Source organism: Cinclus cinclus, chromosome 9 (assembly GCF_963662255.1).
Source record: "Cinclus cinclus chromosome 9, bCinCin1.1, whole genome shotgun sequence".
In the NCBI taxonomy this organism is placed as follows: Eukaryota; Metazoa; Chordata; class Aves; order Passeriformes; family Cinclidae; genus Cinclus; species Cinclus cinclus.
Genome location: NC_085054.1, coordinates 18289805 through 18310713, shown reverse-complemented (window position 1 = coordinate 18310713; position 20909 = coordinate 18289805). Strand labels below are relative to the sequence as shown.

The 20909-nt window shown below is 42.2% G+C and overlaps 1 protein-coding gene across 1 annotated transcript in view; it reads right to left on the bottom strand.

Moving 5' to 3' along the window:
* The window catches only part of SLC15A2 (solute carrier family 15 member 2), a 37731-nt gene that overhangs the window by 6074 nt on the left and 10748 nt on the right, over window positions 1-20909 (bottom strand). Inside the window, exons 6-18 of the mRNA XM_062498302.1 lie at window positions 19085-19175; window positions 16964-17041; window positions 14260-14342; window positions 13197-13283; window positions 12804-12893; window positions 12429-12473; window positions 10341-10373; window positions 9198-9286; window positions 7429-7510; window positions 5358-5483; window positions 4831-4995; window positions 2151-2197; window positions 33-143 (exon numbers count right to left, since the gene is read on the bottom strand). Of these exons, the coding sequence (XP_062354286.1) occupies window positions 33-143; window positions 2151-2197; window positions 4831-4995; window positions 5358-5483; window positions 7429-7510; window positions 9198-9286; window positions 10341-10373; window positions 12429-12473; window positions 12804-12893; window positions 13197-13283; window positions 14260-14342; window positions 16964-17041; window positions 19085-19175 (1127 nt within the window). The remainder of the gene's footprint in view (window positions 1-32; window positions 144-2150; window positions 2198-4830; window positions 4996-5357; window positions 5484-7428; window positions 7511-9197; window positions 9287-10340; window positions 10374-12428; window positions 12474-12803; window positions 12894-13196; window positions 13284-14259; window positions 14343-16963; window positions 17042-19084; window positions 19176-20909) is intronic.

Genomic DNA, 20909 nt, shown 5'->3' with positions numbered 1-20909 from the left:
CAAGGACCTTCAGCTCAGGAAGGCAGACTTACATGTCCCTCTCCAGTAATGAGTACTCAGAAGCACTGTAGTTTTTCTGAACAGCAATGAACCTTTTGCTATTGATGGTGAGGTTGATATCTTGGCTCAAACCATTAATGAATCTGCAAAGAAACCATATTCATTGACCTGTCAGACAGAGCAGGAGAAGCATAATGGCAGACACTTTAGAAGTCTGCATACTCTCCAAAAGCATTCTGTAATTCATAAGGTTATGAGAGTCTCTTCTGCAAGTTACCAAAATATTTGTCTGATTCATTGCCTAGTTTTTCAATACAAGTTTCCCTGTTGCACAAGTTTACCCTCTAACTCTCTTTTCTATGAAATGCAACCCTCACTTTTTGTGGTCTAGAACCTCCAGGCAATCCAATCTCAGATACCAACGAAGATTGCAGCAAATTCTGAGGAGGCCACAAAGATGATCAGAAGGCTGGGGCACCTCTCCTATGAGGACAGGGTGAGAGAGTTGGGACTGGTCAGCCTGGAGAAGAGAAAGCTCCAGGGAGACCTTTGAGCACCTTCCAACACCTGAAAAGGTCCTAGGAGAGAGCTGGAGAGGGATTTCTTACAAGGGTATGGAGTAATAGGACAAGAAGGAATGGCTTTAAACTGAAAGAGGATTGGGTTAAATTATGTTAGATTTTTGGAAGAATCTCTTCATTATGAAGGTGGTAAGACACTAGAACAGGTTGCCCAACAAAGTAGTGGGTGCCTCATCCCAGGAAATGTTCAAGGCCAGGTTGGATTAGGCTTTAAGCAACCTGGTCTAGTGGGAGGTGTCCCTATCCACGGCTGGTGTGTTGGTACAAGGTGATCTCAAGGTCCCTTCCAACCCAGAACATTCTATGACACTGTGGTGACTGTGCCATGGCTGTGTGAGGGGACAGAGTCTCAGCCTACCACAGGAAACTCCAAAGTTGTGTGTCCTGGTGAGCAGGTGCACAATGCTGGCAAAGAGTTTCTAGCAGTGGCAAGGAGTTTTCTAACATAATAAAGTATCTTCATCAAAACTAAAACTTATATGGGAACAGTTTGTTCTGTGTTTATTCATAGGCAAAAGAGTTTCCTTCTGGCAATTCAAAAATTGTTAGTAAAACCAAACACTTTTCATTTGATCTGTGTTTTAAGATATTTTGGTATTCAGTTCTTTAAATGGGGGTCGAATCCCTGAAATTAGTAAAGTACATAACAAAAGTAAATTTTTAGTGCAAAAATAGCTTTTCCTAGTGAAACTTCTTTACAAATTGTTAAAGGGAAAGTCTGGGGATTTTGTCAAAAATCTCCACAAAAAATATAAAAAAATTCTGACTGAATCAAGTCTTCAAGGCGTTTAGTCAGTCAAAACCTTGACAACACTGTTTTTAAGGTTTTTTGGTTTTGCTTTTGTGTTGGGGTCATTTTGTTGCTTTGTTTTGTTTGGGTTTTTTTATTATTATTATTTTCATCTTGCCAAAAATCCTCTAGAAAGTTCAGCTGGAATCCTGGGGTTTTTTTGTTGGTTGGTGGATTTTTGTTTTGTTTTTTGATTGTGGGGTTTTTTGGTGGTTTGGTTTTTGGGTTTGTTTTGGGTTATTTTGCAAATTTGCATTTTCTGCACCTCAGCAGCCGGCACAAACCAGCACAGGAATGTTCATGGACTAAATGGAGTAGCTCAAATTAGGAAGAGTGAACTAAGCAGAGCCCAATGCCCAGCTGAATTGTTTGTGAGGATGTAAAATTGTTTCTATATCCAATTTAGTAGACGCTAGTGCATGAGTTTGGGTGAACATCATGAGCTGGCCGATTTGCAAAGGACAGCAACAGCTCCTCTCCAAATTGCTGCTTCCCTCTCATCAGTGAGAAGAATTTGCCACTTTTCCAAGGAAGGAGCTCTTTCATGTTGCCATCTCAGCCCAGACTATCCTAGGTAGTGAGCAGCAATAGTTCTCATCTCTGCATGGCATGTGTGGGAGGTGAGACTCTGTCAAACCTCCACAGCTGACACCCAAATGAGAAGTGTGGACTAGATTCCAACCCAAGAACATCTGGGCTATGTTACATACAGATGTATTAGACAAAAGCACTTTCCCTCACCCAACCACCGCCAAATCCTCAAAAAAAGCCATTCCTACCTAACAGCTGCCAAACCATTTTCTGGCTTTGCTTCCAAGTCTGTAATCTAAAGAGGGAAAGAAAAAAAAACAAACGTATTTATTAATGCTGCCTTACAATGTGTGGCAGACAATAGTGGTGTCTGTAGAGTTATATGTGTGCTGCAAAGCCTGTGGAAATCAACTGGACTCTCATATAAGCTTTATATCAGACCACAGCTGGGGAGCCCTGGTACAATGAAGCCAAGGGCAAAATTTCATCTCCTCCAAGGGCTTAAGATGAGATCATACCTTTTCTCCTCATCTCTTCTGTAACGAAGGCTGCTGAGTTTCAGCCAGTCACCCTTCTACTGAGGCATGTAACACCCTCCAAGAAAAGCATTTTTCTTGATCTTAAGATAGTAAGAGAGTATTATCCACATTAGCATCTTTTAGTGACTAGTTACAATTAAACTTGAGCACTTAACTCCTACAAAATCTGCAAATCCCTAACTTTCAGACTCTGATTCTTGTCATATTCATAAAATTCACAGAAGTCTAAAGCTAAGAGGAACTGCTAGGTTATTATACTGATCATCATGCATCATTTAAGCTTTTCCTGATCCTTGATACTCAAGAGATTAAGCTGTTGTAATGTGCAGGCAGAGAGCAGGAGAAATCAAGATGCACTGAGCTTGTTTGTGCTCACAGATCCCTGCAGACAGATCCCTGAAGTGCCATCTGGATGGGCACACAGGGAGTGAGAGTCTCTCTCCTGGAGACCACAACTAGAGCAGCAGCTAGATAGTTAATCAACATTCATTTGGAGAAATGTATTTGAAGTACAACACTGAAAAAACACTGTTAAGACACAGCCCTGCCCTGGAGGTTGTATGTCACAAAAAAAGAACACAAAGCAAAGCTCTCGTCTGGTAGAAATCCAGAGTTGTGCCATGTCCATGAAGATGGCAGGGCAATTTCAATTTGCACTGCCCACAGATGGAACCCAGGCATGCCAAAAGGGACTTTCAGAAACTGGCTCTCTCTCAAAATTTTCTGGCCGTTTCTCTGCACTTTTTTTCCTGATGAGAAACCCTGAGTTTCTGAGACCACGGATCCAGAATTTCAGTATATCTTTTAGTGTCTATTGTACTTCAGAGTAATATGCTACCCACAAATAACATATGCCCTAAATAATGAATAGCTACAGTGAATAATAAATGTCAGAGCAATAAATAATAAATGGCAACATCATTTGTTTTTCCATGGGAGGCACATGGGGATGAACACTCTAGTTCGTTGCAGACAAACCAGCCAAATTACTACTCGTTTTCACTGATGATCCCCAGAGCTCTCAAATTCATTTCCTGCCTACTCAACAGCCCACAAAGGAGAAGAAACCAATTTTAGATAGGATCCTTCCAGGAAAGCGCTCCCACCTGAGTGAGTGGGCCAAACCCAGCAGTGAGGGAGGTTATTCGAGGGTGAGCCCTGTAACACAGCAGTGATGCTGGCATTGCTTTCCTTGTGTTGCAATGCTGGAAAAGTATAATTTACCATGCTGTCTTCCACATCTCCCTTATCTAGAGCTGTGAATGACAGGTCAATAGCATCACCCAACAGCACAGCTGTTTCCCAGCACATGGGAGCTTGCCTGTGCCAGGGTGGGCATTAATTTAAGCACAGTCTAGACAGCTGGGGCAGCATAGATGTACTGGAGCTCTGAGACTGCTATGCTCCACTCCAAGCCTGTTGCAGGCTTTTGCTTATTAAGGACTGTATGAAAATCACAAGAATCCATTTCTTAAGGAAACAGTTCATAGCTTTCAGGGTCACAGGGAAACTTAACTTTGTGTGATACTGAGCCCCAGGCTCCAAACAATAAAGTTTGATCATCAGAAAAAACATTGATGTTATGACAAAATAAATTCTTTAAATTAATTTTTAAAAAACAGTTATATGGTTTCTACTATATAATATTGAATGCTTGGTGTGGCTACCCTGCAAGGCAAAAGGCTCAGGAACTGCAAAGAGAATGGATATTTTAGCATGAGGACAGATTCTGATGGCATTTACACACCTGCCACAGTGTGCAATAATACCATGAATGTCATGAGAGTTTCTTAGGATACAGTTACGCATAAAAGACATCAGAATCTGCCCTACACATCCCATATGCCCCTCTCGGATTGTTGCAGAAATACACAAAAGTCCAAATACAGCCAGCTCTACTGCAGAGCCTGAAATGAGCTTAATCATTTACTCTGTTCAGCAAAACAAATGGGCCTTTTGTGCTTTTTCACTAAACACTTGCAATAACTAATCCCAGAATCATTCCTCTGATGTTTTTATTCCATGGCCAGCCCTAGAGCCTCTTTAACATCTTTGCTTTATAGAACCATCTTTGGGGGAAAACCTTTGGCTCCGTTTCCCCAGCTTTCTCCAGCTCTGCTGCCTAGCAGGCATGACTCCTCTCTCCCACTGCAGCATTCAGTGGATTAAAGTGTGCCCAGAAACTCTCAGATGCCACAATACCTCTATTAATCAACCAGCAGAAATGTGTACAGATCCAGTGCCTCTAGCTAAGAAGTGAGGTTTAGAGCATCTGAGAGCAATCAGACAGACATTGCAACTGAGCAAATGAATTAATGAGCCCATTACCCCATTGTAGCATCACAGCCATTGAATTAATACTGTATTTACACTTCACTCCCACACTCACTAAGCGGCTTGATAGGCTTCCTTCTGCCTCAAAAACAATTAAGCTGTATACTGATTTTTCCTTCACGGTGTAGTTAAAAGCAAGAGTCAATCCTTGATGTTGCAGGGTGAAGTGAAGGCTCTGTTGCTCTCCATTCAATATTAATTTTGAGTACTCAGCTGGATTCTGCAGAAGAAAATAAACTTGGTTACACTTTCTTCAGATAAGAAAGGATCTGTCTTTTCCTACCAAGTGCAACACTATCACCTCTTTAAGGGAGACTGTAATCCTTTTATCCTTTATTCCTAATTACAGCTGAATGTAAGGTGTATCCTTTGCTGGGGAAATTTTTCTCCAAGCGTTCAATTTCTGTTTCATGTAACAGAGATATTATGCTTCATTTGTAAAGCTATTCCCATGCACTTCTAAGGCAATGGAGCAGAACAAGCTTTTGCATCTGTGGGCTTTATTAGAAAATGCCTGAAAAAAAGCCCATCCTTTCTCCAATGACTGAAAATCAGGCCTTTCAGTCCCAAATACATGCTTACCTGAAAAGACTCCACAGGGTGCTGAAATAGGTCCTTGTCTTGGACTGTCACTTGAACAGGGTTCGTTGCCAAATTCAGGACCCGAATTAAACTTTCTTTTGGGACAAGTCGAGGCATATCGGTTTCCTAATTAAAGTAAAAAGCTTTAAGTGCCATCTCTGTGCTTTATTAGCACTTTCATATCTCTTCATTTTTAGGCATAATAGTCTTCCTCTCTGTAATGACACTTTTCCAACTCTTCCTCAACACAAGTTGGACTCAGAGAAAACTGAACATAAATCTCTTTTAGGGAGGTTTCCTCATAGTACCTCAATGACCAACCTATCATTCCTCCCAAAAACTTCTCTTCACACCACTAAGTGTACAGAGTACACACCTACTGAGGAGGTAGAACAATGTCACAGCTTCCACTATGCAGCTCCCTCGCGCCTGGATTTAACCAACTGCCACGTCAGAATGGAAAAATTTGTGCTTAGCTTTCAAAAGTAGTGACCAGAATAATTATTTCCCACTGCAGTCAGTGGTTGGGAAAAGAATCAGACAGAAGTTAAGTAGTTTTGAAAATCCCAGTCCAGCTTCATGTCTATAATCTGTTTTTGCATTGCTGGACACCAGCTATCTATACAGCTGACTGTATAGATACTATTCCTTGTTTCCTGAGAGAAGTAAGCTGGTGCCTCCAGCACAGAGGTATCTTATTCTGTCAGGAATAATTTCCTAGAAAGAGTACATCAATCAGTGTCAGCCTTGTACTACCTGCAGAGCTAATTTTTTTTTTAACTTCTCTCTTTTTTTCTCTCATTTTATTTCAAGTAGCTGCCAGCGATACTGCAGAGCTATTTATTTTTCTTCTATCTTATCTGAAAATTTGGGTATTGCAAGCAGGGCAGTTTGAACCTAACTTGATGGGGAGACACTGCCACAGAAGACAGAATGAGCTGAATTCCCTGTATCCATATGCTGCTCTGGACCAACAGGTCTGCTAATATTATCCAGCAAATTCCATTACTGTAGCTTTTCACTTCTGCTACACACAGTCAAGTGAAGGTGGACCATCAAATCCTCCTTTTTGCTAGGTCTTAAAATGGCCTTTAGGGTAAAATTTTCATGCACAGGCAGGGAGGAACTTCTAACTCACCCTGCCTCTGCCCAGGGGAGTCACCCACAGCCAGAGCAAACTTTGGTGCTTGGCCAGAGATTCTGGTGGTGGTAATAAGAACATTTCTTTGCTCACATAAAGAGATCAGAAAAAAGACCTGAACCCACACAGTCTCATTTCAGTGGGAGGCTCATTAGGAGATTCACCTGAGGAACCAACAGATGTTAATCCAGGGCTGTGAGCCAGCCACTCTAAGAGAACGTTTTAAGTATACATAGAAGCTTTAAAAATTAATCCTATAGTGACTTATGTGAGACAAAGGTCAGCCAAAGTCTACACAATGCTGGTCATGAGCCAGAAACAAACAGTACAAATCTGCAGAAGCTAACATGGAATTTATAAGAGATGTGCTGCCATTCTCTCTGGGGATGCCTGGCAGTCCCTGGTGCCTGTGACAGCATTCATCTGCCTCCCCAGAGAAATTATTTGGCTTGTAAAAAAAAAGCCATCCCCACCCTAAAGCAGGAAAGTAATTAAATTTAAAAAAATTAAAACAATTCAATAAAAAACCAAAACCACCACACACACACAGAAGACCCCAGACAGAAAAGTATAGGTAAGCTACAGCAAGAAATAGGAGAGAGATCAGGCTACCTTTTGGAAATTAATCACTAGCATTAACTAGATGTCTGTAAAGCACTTTGACGATGGAAATCTAGAATATAGACCAATACAGACGACCAGCACAGCAAAACTGCAAAGACTAGAAAGAAAGACATAGAGACAAAGAGAGGGAAAAGTAGATATGGTAAGAATTATCATTAGCAACTGGGTAAGTATGCTCTACTGTAAAAAAAACATTACAAATTTTGATCAAGGAGCACAATGGCTTAAAGGGTTATCTACCAGACATCAATAAAAACACCCCATGGAAAGAAAGTATTTCTGAGGAACGCCTTGTGCTTTACTTACATTTATTTTGACTTCTATAACAGCTGCAAGTCCAAATGCCAGCCCTGCAAGGATCATACCTGTTGCCATTTTCCTAATAGGTCTATGGAGCAAATGAAAGAGGTGCCATTAAGGAAAAAAAAAAAAAAGGTAATTCAAATTATAGAATACCATCCCTCAGAGACAAAGATGTGCCAAAACCATGTAATAAACTGTCCAACAGGTGGCACTCAGGATGACAGGCTGTTTAAATTGCTGATCTCTTAACTTAAAACTCTTTTATTATTCTGTATGAGGCCAGAACTGAGGCCAATTAAAACTGCTATGCTATGAAAAGAAGTTCTTTCCTTGCAAGTTTCATATTATCTTTTCTCCAGCTCTTCTAGTGGGAATAGCTCATGACATTATGTTAATCCATGATGTTGGAAGGAGCACCAGAAATTACATATCTTCAAGTCCCTTTTGGAAAAGGCAAAAGAAAAGTAACATTCTATTTAGCAGTGGGAATGAGGAACATAAAAATGTGTAGTTTGTGTCATCAATGTTTCTGACCATCTGGGGCATCATTCTGGGTTATTTCTCATGCCAATACATTTACATTTTTAGAAAATAAAGACCTTGCTTCTCAACTCAAGGCAAAGCTAGTGCAATTTTACCAGAGTTACATGATATATGTTAACCAGAGTTACATGAAAATCTGATATAAATCAAAATAATACATGTCCAGAACAGCAGATTCAAATTGAGTATTGATTTGTTGAGATTTGAGACAAATCTGATTCTAGAGTAAGTGATCTCCATTCTTTGTAATGGTCTTTAGTCCTGCCATTCAGTCCTGGTTGGTACTTGAGTTTGTGCTGCTGGGTGAGCCCAGGCCATGAGCACACAAAGGTATCAGGAGAAGCACAGCCTCTGATGTGTATCCTCCAAAAGGGGCACCATTGCAGGGCTGGAGAGTTTTTGATACGTGCTCAGGTGCAAATAATTCAGCATGGTGGGAAAGGAACAGCAGGGTGAAGGAGGAGGCTTCTGAGGCCCCTGCCACCTCCATTTTACGTGGTTTTGTCTGTCCAGCATTTTAGTTTGGTTTAGTTTGGATTAGAAACATTAGAAACAATCACCCCACTCATTACCCTTTCCCATGCTATGGTACATTTGCAGAAGTGGTGCTGGAGCATAGCAACTTGGCTCCTCTCAGTTGAAATTCCACTGACAAAGGCACTCCAAGCATGCACATAATGTACTTCCACTGCTACAGGGCATCACTCCACAGAGGAAGAATACAGATACTCTGAAGTTAATTCACACAAAATGCCTAAAGTGGGTCTCATAAACAACCTGGGCTCTGCTCCTATTACACTGCACTTCTTGCTAACACAGACTAAGGATAAAATGCATGGCTCATATGTAAATCCTCTTATTCACTCACTGGTTCAGACCCTAGCAAGCATGGGACCATGAATTTGGTCCCACAGGGATTCTTCAGGGAGGGAATTATTTAGGCATGACATGGGAAACAAGGTGGAAAACATGTTGATCAAATTCAAAGTGAGACTATTCGTATCTTCTTTTGGAAAAGTCTGTACAGAGCAGAATCCAGCATTACTGATTTTTTCTCTGGCATTTCCATGGTCTGTGGAAGAGAGTCTGCTGCCTCTTGGGACTGAAGTATACTCAAGTATTGGGAAAAGTGAACGGAAATTTGTGTTTCTCTTTCTTAAGAGGTATTCTGCGCACTTATGGCAAAAAAAAAAAGCACAGATGCATCTGCATTGTCCCCAAGTACTTACGTGAAATTCAACTTGCACATGTTTATGAGGGGGTAGAGCCCAAGGTCAAAGATTGGGATGAAGACAAGAATAAGAAGTGGATTTAAGAACTGAAATACAAAAGAATGGGAGTTCAGCTGATAGAAAGCAACTTTCAGTAATTAAACCTATAAAGCACTGTCCTCCAGAAATAATTCCATTACAGAAGGGACATGGATAAACCCCTAAAATCTCCTTTTAAAATATAATCATAGTTTGCACTTAACAGCTTCTGTTATTTAGTTTTCACAGCCATGAATATATTTTGTTCATATCCTCCCCTCCAATAGGCAAGCAAGCATCACTGGCCCAGTTTCCCTAGAGAGAAAACTGAAACATGATGTTTTTGGAGAGTACAAACCCCACTGACAATAGAGACAGGTGACCTTTGGTGCTGTGGTGGGACCTTACAACAAATCAGCAACAATGGAAACATCTCAGGACTCCAGCAAAATCCCAGGGGAACAGGCATTATTCTGTGAGATCTGCAATTTCTTGCACTTCAAAACAACCAAGTAATCCTCCAGGAACAAGATTTCTCCTGGGAGGGGCACAGATGTCTGCCAGCCAGCAGTGGCAGAGCAAGAAAATAGAGAGTGATGAAAAACAAGCAGAAAGAAATGCTGTTTCAGTTCCAAAGGAAGATTTCAGGAAATAGAACAGCTTTGAATTTCTTCAGAGCTGTTCACCATAAGAATTGTAATCAACTGTGATAACATAGCACCATCTTGGAGTTTTCATGTTTTCATCTACCCTGCAGAAACATATTTCAGGAACAGTGTTCATCCCAGGACAGGGTCCTGTTAAAAGGAGATACAGGTTGTATTCTCCACATGCCAGCAGTAGTTGAAGAACTGTTGTGGTGGTATGTCACACCACACCTCTGCACTGTTCTGCAGGAGTCAGCTTCTGCATTAGGACATCCTTGGGGTCTTCTGAACCCCAAGCTTGACAAACAGCCCATGAACAATAAGGCAGAGGCCACACCATAGCAACCAGCAGGAGCACTGCTGTTACCTTGAAAAGGAGCAGAGAATGGCCACTGGTCCCATGAGAAAAACATAAATGAGAGAAAAGAAGATGACACATTCTAAGGGTTATTTCCTACCATGTAATATCTTTTACCTGCATTTGGTCAGGCTGAAGGACATATATTCCCTGAAACAAAAAGATATTCTAAGTGATTCATAAACACTATAATGTATCAGTGCATATGGCAAATAAGTAATCGGTCCCAGAGAGGCCTTTACAGCCAAGGGGGTTTCCTCAAATGCTTTATGTTGGCTTTAGCAACTGATACTGTGCTCTTGACACTTGTTGTCTAAGGACACAGTGTTTAATAAGATCATTTTGCAGAAGGAAGCTGCACTCAATCCTGGATATTTGGCAGCTGTGACACAGCTCATGACAGGTACTGAGGCCCATCTTTCAGGCTGGCTGAGCCATGAACGAGGTGAGTGGAGAAGAATGGCGGTGTTAGTACCCGTGCTGGGAGGCAGGCTTAGAGCTTCTTCCCTCCCTCTTTCTAAAATATGAAAATTCCCAATCCCATAAGTGAGCGTTCCTAAGCTTCAGGACCCTGTGACCTCTGTTGGCACTTCTCCTAAGTTCCCAAAAGGATAATAAAAGACCATCCTTGATTCAGGGGGCTGCACAAACACCTCTTTCTACACCCCCATCTGCATCTAACAAGTTTTGGACAACTGCAGCTTCTTAGTTTGAGCCAACAGTCCTCAAGGCTATAAGAGGTGTCTTACACTTGCATCACTATCCCAGCTCCCACAAACAGGCAAGGTCAACAGGAATGGATGGATGGAGTGATCCCAGACTCCAAAAGGAACCATGGACCTGTCTCCAGCAAGGGACTGGTGGTTTTCTGAACTCCATGAAATGCTTTTCATTTGAAATTAAGATGAAGAAGAGGGGGATGGGTGTTTGGGAAAGGGTGCAAGAGAGAAGAAGTTAGGAAGGAAATAACGTATTTCCAAGAAAATGCTGTGGGGGGTTGTCTTGTGTCTGCCAGTCCTATCCTGAGCTGAGTCTAGACTGGCTGCCTGTCTCTGCCCACAGTTGCCTCCTGGGAGAGTGGAAAAATACCAGGCAAATACCCCCTTGCAGACACTATAGAAATGTGCCATTAGGAAATGAGCCTGCAAATATTTCATATGACACGAAATCATTCCCTGTTTGACTCCAGACTTCCTAGCTGAGCCCTTGTTCACTAAACAGAAAGTCATAGATTATTAGAAACATGAACTCCAACAACCCTAAGGGTGGGATCACTCCAATGTTGCAGTTAATTTTCACCTTCTTGCCGTGGGGCAGCTCATGAGGGGGAGAGCAAAGGAGACACAGCAGAAAACAAATGTTTTAGGTATACATCACATAGACTGCATGGACTTTGTTCTGTCTTTCTGAGGTGGATAAATATTACCCAAGGTCTAGTCTTTTTCATGCCTCATTTAAACTAATTAAGTCTAATGAGTAGCACATATTGAGAGCCCAATTTTTAACAGGAGTGACATAGAAGGTCTCAAATTTATGGTTTTAAGTCAATTTTAAACTGGAAAATGTATACTTGCAATCCTAGATTTTCATGTGAACATCTGCAGGCAAGATCTAGATGGCCTGTTAAAACATATACGTCTGAAAGACAGTCCTGGGTGGGGACATCTTCAGGCAGATAGCTGACCTACATTTATTTGCTACTGCAGCCTGCACCATTTGCCATTCACACCTCTGAAGAACTTTATGGAAACTAGCTAATTAATCCCTATCACATCTTTATACTATACACAAGATTCCTGCTGGTTTTAAGAGGTTTCATTAATGTATCACCAAGAGATGCAGTGCAGAAATGTACAACAGCTCTAGTCACACCTTAAAAGGGCTGAGTGACTTGTCTGCCTTCCATGGGGGCAGCAGGCTGAAAATCCTACTTGTTCTAGGTCACAGGGCCACTGGCTGCCAGTAGGTCAGCACCCCAGACCTTGCAGGCTGCTGATGGCTTCCTAGCCCTCACTTCTAGATGAGATGAGCTGTGATGAACTGAACATTGCTGCATGAACAGAGCCTCTGGCTTCTAATCACCAAAAGTGAAACTCACCCAGATTCACCAAGCAGACGCTCTTAGTACTGCAAGACTCCGGTTAATAAGCAAGAGCAGGGATGTTACTACTAGTCTTACCAGCCCTGGTGACATTAAGTACTTACAAAATCAGCATTCATTTTTGTGGCTTGCAAAGTCCACCTGGATCCCTAAGAAGAAAACAGAGAGCTGTGAAGCCTTCAAGATGTTCCATGGGGCTAGAAAACATGGGGACAGAGAAAAGGACAGTGACAGAGGTCTTATTCCCCATCTATTCCTTCCCTTCACCTGTCATTAGGCAGGGCACATTCTCCCCTCTCATACTCCTGTGCCAGACACCTGGCAGGACTCTGAAGGGCTGACCAGCAATGATGGTGGAAGGCCCTGGACATCTGGTAGGAGTGTGGCCTGCTGTGTCCTCAGGTTGCTTTGGCATTACCCCAAAAGGACAGAGGTGCCAGCCGAGGCTGGCAGGCAGAGCTGTACACACTGTACTGTACCTGCTGATCAAACAGGGCCCAGAACATTGGTAGTGGTATGAAGAGGAAGAGAACACGAGTCACCATTTTAACCTCCCCAATCAACTGTTTCTAAAAGGGAACAGGAAAAAAGACAAGTTAGGGGTGTTAAGCCAGCAGGTGATTCAAGCCACAAACCATAACTCATATTTCTTTCTGCATGGCACTTCTTCATTGCACTTGCTTGTGACAGTGGATATGTTTGTTCAGTGCAGCACCTAAACTGTCCATTAAGGGTCAGGAGAGTACAGAAATGGGAAGGGACAGGAAAATGCACGTGAGGAACAGTGTGACCACGGAGTCTTACTGTCTCCCCTGTCTGTCTGCCCATCTCCCCCTTCCCACTCCAGACCTACCAAGTAGAGCATCACTTACTGAGTATTTTTCTGATGCCCAGTCCAGCCAGTGATCTCTCTTTGGAATCTCACGGGAACGATTTTTCAGCCGGTTTTTAATAGCAAACTAGGGAGAAAAACAGGTGAGTAACTCACTCATGCCGTACCTGCCCTTGTCACATTCCCAACTCAAGGCTACCTTCCCCATCTCCAAATGTAAGTAGTGCTAGAACATTGAGGGGGTGGGTTGCCGGATACCTCTAAAATCTCAGATTGGATGCTTTATGATGAGTTGTCTGCAGGGAAGTTTCTATGAAACTGGTTGATTAAAGGTATGATGGAGGAATGAATCATAAAATCATTGACTCTTAGAATATCCTGAGCTGGAAGGGACCCACAAGGGCCATTGAGGTCCAGCTCCTGGCCTGTTTATGCTGCTTCAGTCACTGAGCCACAGTGGAAAAAAAAGAGTGGCAGACCTCACCCAGAAATCCTGTCTTTAAGATCCTGCCTATTTCCCCAAGGTAAATTTGGCACTAGGATTGACCTAGATTAAAAGAAAACATCTGCTGTTAGTAACAGCTCCCTGAAATAGAAACATCATTATCCACCTAATAATAAGAGAGTATTTTTTCACATACTGTATTCAGCTCACACACCATGAAAAACAATTCATAAGGCTCTAATGCAACTTCAGCAAGTGTCTCCTGCATTTACATGAACATGCTGAATGTCCATAATATGAATGTGTGCTATTACTGTCTGCTGAACTCATAAAGTTCAGAAAAACTATTCAACTGAAAAAAATGTAGTCATATATCTGATACCCTCTGAGTTTCTGAATTTTCCTTTCAGTTCAGTTTCCACCAGCATCTGCCACTCACGGTTCTACTGACATCAACTGAACAGTTAATGGAGCTAAGGGAAAACTGAAATGCTGAAAGACTAAACTAGGACCTAAATGTGTTTCTTATTCCTTACAGCTCATCAGCAAGACATCCCAAACCAGCATAGAGAAGAACTCCAAAAGTCACCTCCCTTTTCCCTTTGCACCTTTTTGTCCTGCAGAATCATGCATGAAAAAGAAAATTACACACACTTACACTGATGCATTTGCACACTTCCAGCAAGACGTTTCCTTGTGGTGGTGTTTTTCTGTACAGTCCACTTCCAGCAATGAACACAACTGAAAAAATATTGTAATCTAAATGGGGATTCACATGGCTTAAACTCAGTCCTACACTGGCTTCTGGGAAGGATCCCCCACCCCTGTATTCAAGAGAAATGCTCTGCCCTCAGGGCACACAAGATTGCACTTCTAACTAAATAAATATATAGGAGTCCTTTAATGCCTACAGATGGAAGAAAATGCAGCATCCTACAAGAGGCAGTGTGATCCCTAGAAAGTCATAATTGTCTTAATATCTGCTCTGGCACAATAGGCACCTCCACATCTGATTTGTGCTGGGAACCAAAACTTTGAAAATTCACTTTGTCTATGCTTTTTGTATACTAGACTCAAAGTACAATCCATGTTGCACCGCTGCACCTGATGTTGGAAATCAACCCTCACCCACTGGAAACCTGTGGGGATTAATCCAGATACAACAGAGACTCTGTGCACTTGCACCTCACACACATTTCAATGGAAACTGCTCAAAGATCCCTGTCTCACACAGAGATATTAACAGAATTTACCTCCATTTATGGTTTCCACAAAGGGATATACTATTTAAGATACTGTTTTATCTTGATTTTCTCCCTCAAAGCACAAAGAATATCAGAATGGGACTTCAAAATCCTGTTAGAGATGGAGTTACCTCATTATATATCATTTATCCTGCTCTAGGAGTTTTCAAACACACTGGAATTCCAAAGAAATTAATGGGGAGAACACCTTTAAGACTGAGCATGAAATCTATATAATGAACTCACCTGAACTTTTAAAACTAACCCAGTTGTCTGGATCAGTCCACAGGCAGTGGAGAATAGCAGGTACTTCTGTTCTAACACAGGAGGCCTGAGACACTGCAGGGAACTCACCTTTGCTCTTATCTGACTATGAAGACCTTTAGAATCCAGGTTCAACTTGCAGAACTTGAGAGACCTCTGAAGTCAGTTTAGGTGAGCAGCACTTTGCATTTGTGCAAAGTCACCCGGAGTGGGTAGCTGCACTACCTAATCTTTAGCATGTCCCTTGGAAGATGTTGGTGCTTTTAAAAACATGATCCATTAGGTTTGCTGAAATACCTTCTGGCCATGCCATTGACTCCTTTTGGAGCTGATGTTCCTGCATTAGGTTTAGCATTTGGAATTAAATGTTATCAACCTACCCCATCCTTCAGGAACTGTAGCAGCCCAGAAAATCTCGCTCTAAATCTGCCTCTAAATCTATCTAGCCTTCCATCAACAGAGGGAGAGGGCCAGTCAGGGCTGAAAGGGTGTTTTTCTCCAGTTCTGCATGTTGCTCACATAGTCAAATATATCACTTTCCAGAGCGTTTCAGCATGTTACAAAAGAACAGAGAGCTGCTTTGCCAGGCAGGACCTAGAATTTGGCAGAAGGACACTAGCTAAAAACACATTTCAACTGATGCCCTCATTGAAACTGCAATATTTACACGTTCATTTCCCCCTGGGCAACTACTGCTCTGCTAGAAACATTCATCAGAGCATGATGCACACAGTGTGGCCCTAAACTGATAGGAACAGGCCACAGGAGAAAATAGAACCTTCTCAGGCCCGTGACCATGCACTTTTTTGAAAATAATTGCTGCAATGTTATCTGTGGCCTGATGACATTTCTTTAGTTTCCTGATTCTTCTCCTTGATGGAAATTTGAGTGGAGACAGCAACATTCATATTCTCTGGGGGACAAACTTTTCAAATCCCAGATGCTGCATTGAAATCACACAACTGCTTGGTCTCTCCGTGAAGGTAACAAGCTGAATGAGAAGTCACCCCATGCCGTGTCCCAAGCTCACACATGCAGTGTATTAAGGGGAGTGTTCTTCTCAACATCTTGCAGCTGTGAAACTAAAGTTAATAGCGTGTCTTCTGTACTGGCTACCAAGGAGCAACAGTAAAAATGGGGAGATTGCTGAATATTTTATAAAGGTTGAACAAGAAATCTTGACAAGTACATTAACAGGGCTAAGATGCAAGCATTAAGAAGCTCAGGGATTGTGGCTGTCTCCTGACACTTCAATCATAAGGATTTTTTATTGCAACATAATAATAAGTTGTCACTGTAAATGTGGGAATTACTTCAGCCAAGCAAAGTAAGACAGCTCAGAACAAACTAACATCTCGTTTAGTTCCTTGTGCAGTACACAGATTCAGCAGCAGAAGTCTGAGCCATTAAAAATGGCCCTGAACTGCAAGAAGCCCGTGGAAAGGTTAGAAGTGGCATATTAAGCTTCTCTTCTGTAAGCTGGGGGTCTCTGAGAACTGCTCAGACTGCCATTCAAAGGCCATGCCTGCTCATAGGAAAAGTTGCAAGCCATCAGGAGAATCATTTTGGTGCCTCCCTTTGCATTAGAGCAAAGCAATTATACAGTGCAACATCCATCAGACCACCTCCTTAACAGTATCACAATAAAAGATTGCATAAAACCATGGTCTGCCCACCATCAATGAAGTACTGATATTTATTGCTATTCTGAACTGGGGAAGTGTTAGGCGACCTTGAACCCTTTCATTTCCCATCACAGTATCCATCCAGAATTAGTGAATTTGTGCATTTTCTCATCAATCCATGGGATCAAAAATGGTAATTCCTATTACAGGCACCACTGCTTCCACTCACCAAGTGCCAACACCATCAGTGCTGCTGGGACACCAAAAGCCAGTGCATAACAATCCTCTCCAAAACATTTCACATCCCCTGAAAAAGAAGTCAGAAATAAAAGCAGCTCATTACATCTAGACTTATGTTACTGGTGCTTTTGATTTGACTCCCTAAATCAGTCAATTCCCCTGGTTTTAAATCTTTGTTGGTGCTTGACACTGTGAATTGAATCTCCTTGAAACATTTGTCCTCCCTTGATGAAGACAATTTGGAAACAGGGTTAGTGTCTGCCAGCAAAAGCAGCTGATAATGGGATATTGATGCAAATGGTATAAGGGAGGGGGCAGACAAATAGGTATAAAGAAATACTAGGAACTATAATGGGGGGGGGGGGGGGGGGAAGTACAGCATTTAAAACAACCCAAAGCCATTCTGTATTTGACTAGATCTAAATAACCAGTACTGTGCTGCATCAGTCTTGAGTGAAAAACCTGAATCTGATTTCATAGCGACCTACAGTGGACAAAGTAGAAGCCAATGCCTGCACTGTGTAAGTGGGAGCCCAGAACAAGCCTTGGAATTCCAGTACCCTTTCTCACCACCAGCAATCTCACTAAGGTCAGCCTGCTCCAAATGTCAGGTCTTGCAGCAACGCAATGGGAAACCAGGTGTGAGTTTGTATCAGTCTGAGCTCTGGGTCACTGAAGCCCTGTGCCTCTTGGACCAGGTCAGTTCTTGCACCATGCTCCAGCTGCAAACAGCAAACCAGCAATGGGCTCTGTGTTTGAATGCCAGGGGCTAGACATTGCTGCATCCTTAACATGGATAATGACAAAATAGCTAAAGTAAGCCAACAGAGTTAACAGGAGACCAATCCATGAAGCCCTCAGCTTCTCCTGTTTGTTGTAGCTGGAAAGTCACAGCTGCACAGCTGTGTGCATGCATAGCATTTATTCATTTTCAGCAAATTAGCTAAAATCCAATAATGCTGAAAGCATGAGCTCTCTGGGCACACTGAACTAACATGCTAAATGAATTGGACTTCTCTACCTCAAAGTATATATTTAATATTTACCAAATGTCTACAAACTGAATTTCCTGCTCTTCCAAGAAAATATTTCACACTTAGCAAAAATATTACTCTTTCCCCATCCTCTGCACTTCAGTTCCATGTTGCAACTAGTTGATACTGGCACATTTTGATGCTTCAAGGGACTGGATTTTCATCTCCCTCATGACCACTTTAAGCAAAAGCCCTTCTCCACTGAATGCTGACCCAGAGACACCAGATAATGAACAAGTAAGAGACAGAGCATTTGTCCTTGTCCCTGTGCATGGTGTAAACATGAGACAAGAGCCTGTTAAAATGACACTCCAAATAAACAGAGCTTTCTGGAAGCCATGGAATGGAATTTTAAAAATGGCAATGAAATGTGAAGACTACCTTGTCCCTGTCCCCATCACCTATGGCCGGCTGCTCTGCCTCTGTGCCTGTATTTAGAGTGTGCCAATCCCTTTGGCTTCGAAGTGCTGCGACACAATAAAGTAAGTGCAGCAAGGCTTGGGGACTAAAAAGGGTTTTGCAAGCAGGCTGGAATATAAAGTAGGTCTTAAATGGGGCACAGTGCTTTGTCTTCAAGGCTAGTTGCTCAGGGCAGCAATCTTGTGAGCAAACCCACGCAGACAAGCCAGAGTGCCAGGACAGAGCCCTCCAGAAGTCAGCAGCACCCCATGGGAGGGAGAAGGTAGGACTCTAAAACCATCCCTCCTAAGCTTTTCAGCCCTGATGCTGCACAGGACAGCAGAGCTCATTTCCCATCCACAGTTTACCTGAAGGCAAGTCTTTCACTGGCAGTAGGGATTAGATGACCATATAGGTCTTTCCACCTTTCATATTTTAATTCTGTAGTTCAGGCTGGCTTTGAAATACAACCAGGAATAACATTTCTGTGAGTTGTCTGCCTGTATTATAAATCTGTTATGCTGGTACATCAGGATTAACAAGGTGTAAATGCAATACACTGACCACTCCACACATAATATAATTTCTGCTGTTCTGTTGTCGTAAGAGACTAACAAGGCACAGCAGAGTAGTTAGATGGCAGCTAATTTATTGTTTTATTCTTAATCCACACTGACCTCTTAATACAGGAGTTACAAACGTGGAGATCAAACTTCCAGCATTAATGGATAAATAGAAGATGGAAAAAAACTTGCTTCTCTCCGAGGTCTAAAACAAGAGAAGACAATGTCAATGGCATGACTAATGCACAGCATTGGGCTTGCAAATTGAACACTATCAATTCTCTTGTTAGGAAGGCTGGGTAAATATTGACACAAAGTGCATAAAATGTTAAGCAAACAAGTTTCTGTTCAGGTGATGGCAAATGCTCACACAAATCAGCTCAAGTTACTTGAGAAGTGCTTTGGAGCTTTTTGGCATTTCAGAGGAAAAGCCGCTGCTTTGAGAGTGTTGTGAGACTGGAAGGAGGGGAAAGCATTTACTTATTCAGAACAAGTAGCATGATTCAGATCCTTTGTCACCTAATTCAATCCAATTTGGCATGGATTGACAAGCTCATAATTTCCTTCCATGCCTGAGTTCTTTTTTTTTTTCCCCTCCTCTCCTGTGTAGAAATAGAAAAAGAAACTTGTACATTTTAGGGAACTGGTAATCACAGCATAGATGAAAGAAAGAGTGTCAGCAACTGAGTAGTATCCAGCAAAGAGGAGACCACCAAGGTGTGGACAACCAACCTCAAACTAATAGGGTAAATTAAATCTAGGGGAGCAAATTCAAGAGCCTGATAGAAGGATGAACTCTAAGAGAAAGAGTTCTGAATTTAACCTAAACTGTAACATATTGTAGTTTATAGAGTCAAAGCATCCCTGCTGATCTTCTTTCTCCCCACATAATTCATAATTTGGAAGGAATCAAGAATTTGATGCAGTTTGGTCCTTTGTGCAGGAGTAATGTGTGCATGCAGTCTCTCCTTGCTTGTGGAAGGGACATCCATGTACAGTCACAGGTGTGCTGTATACAGTGGTTATCTCTTTCCTTGTGCCTGGGTGGGCCAGCAGGGAGGGAAAACAAAAGCAGGCTACCTGACCCACCCCATGTTCATGTGTATCAGCAGATCTGGGACACCTGAGTTGATAAGGTGCTGGGAAAAATTGTGTCAGACATGGCATAGTGCCTGGCACAGAGCTTCTTAGGGCACCTTGAACCTCATCTCTATGACCTGAGCATCATTTGAATGCAAAGCTTTAACTCAACTGAGTGTTAGAAAACTCCTCAGGGACTGTTGTTCTGTCTCCTTTCCTTCTAATGTGTCCTGCTTCTGTCTGCTTCCTGAGACAACAATATTCACAAGGCTAGAAAACTGGAGAAAACCTGAAGAATTGCAGTCAGCTAAAAGAGGACAGCTGTAAAGTAATGAATCCTGAGCTCCAAAAAATGTAACAAAACTTCCCCTAACTGATGGTGCAGCCAACAGGAAATATTGCTACTTCATATGGTATCAAAAAAAAGCCTCTTACCACAGGGGATTACTGCAGGAAAGAGGGGGAGGTGGAAGAGTATGGGAGTGCTTCTCTTTATGTCCCCTTGTAAAATAGGTAGTGAGAAGGTCAGGGTGAGAGCCCCATCACCTTCCACTGCCACCCACTAAGGAGTCTGGGGGTCTGCTGGGGAGTAAGGAGGTCTGCTTACTTGGATTAAGGGCTTTCTGCCTTGACCCAGCACAGTTAGGAAGACCCCATCGACTTGAGCTTGTGGCATTTGCACACTTTTATTTCCTGGAGTGTTCAAGGCTGACCCATGCATTCCTTATAAATTATTTATCCTGGACTAAAGGATTTGAAAGCCTTATAAAAATCACCTCATTGGCATGTTCTCATGGTTAATAGAAAACAGCAGTGGGCCTTACTATCTGTTATATTCCATTCCTTGCTGGTGGTTTTG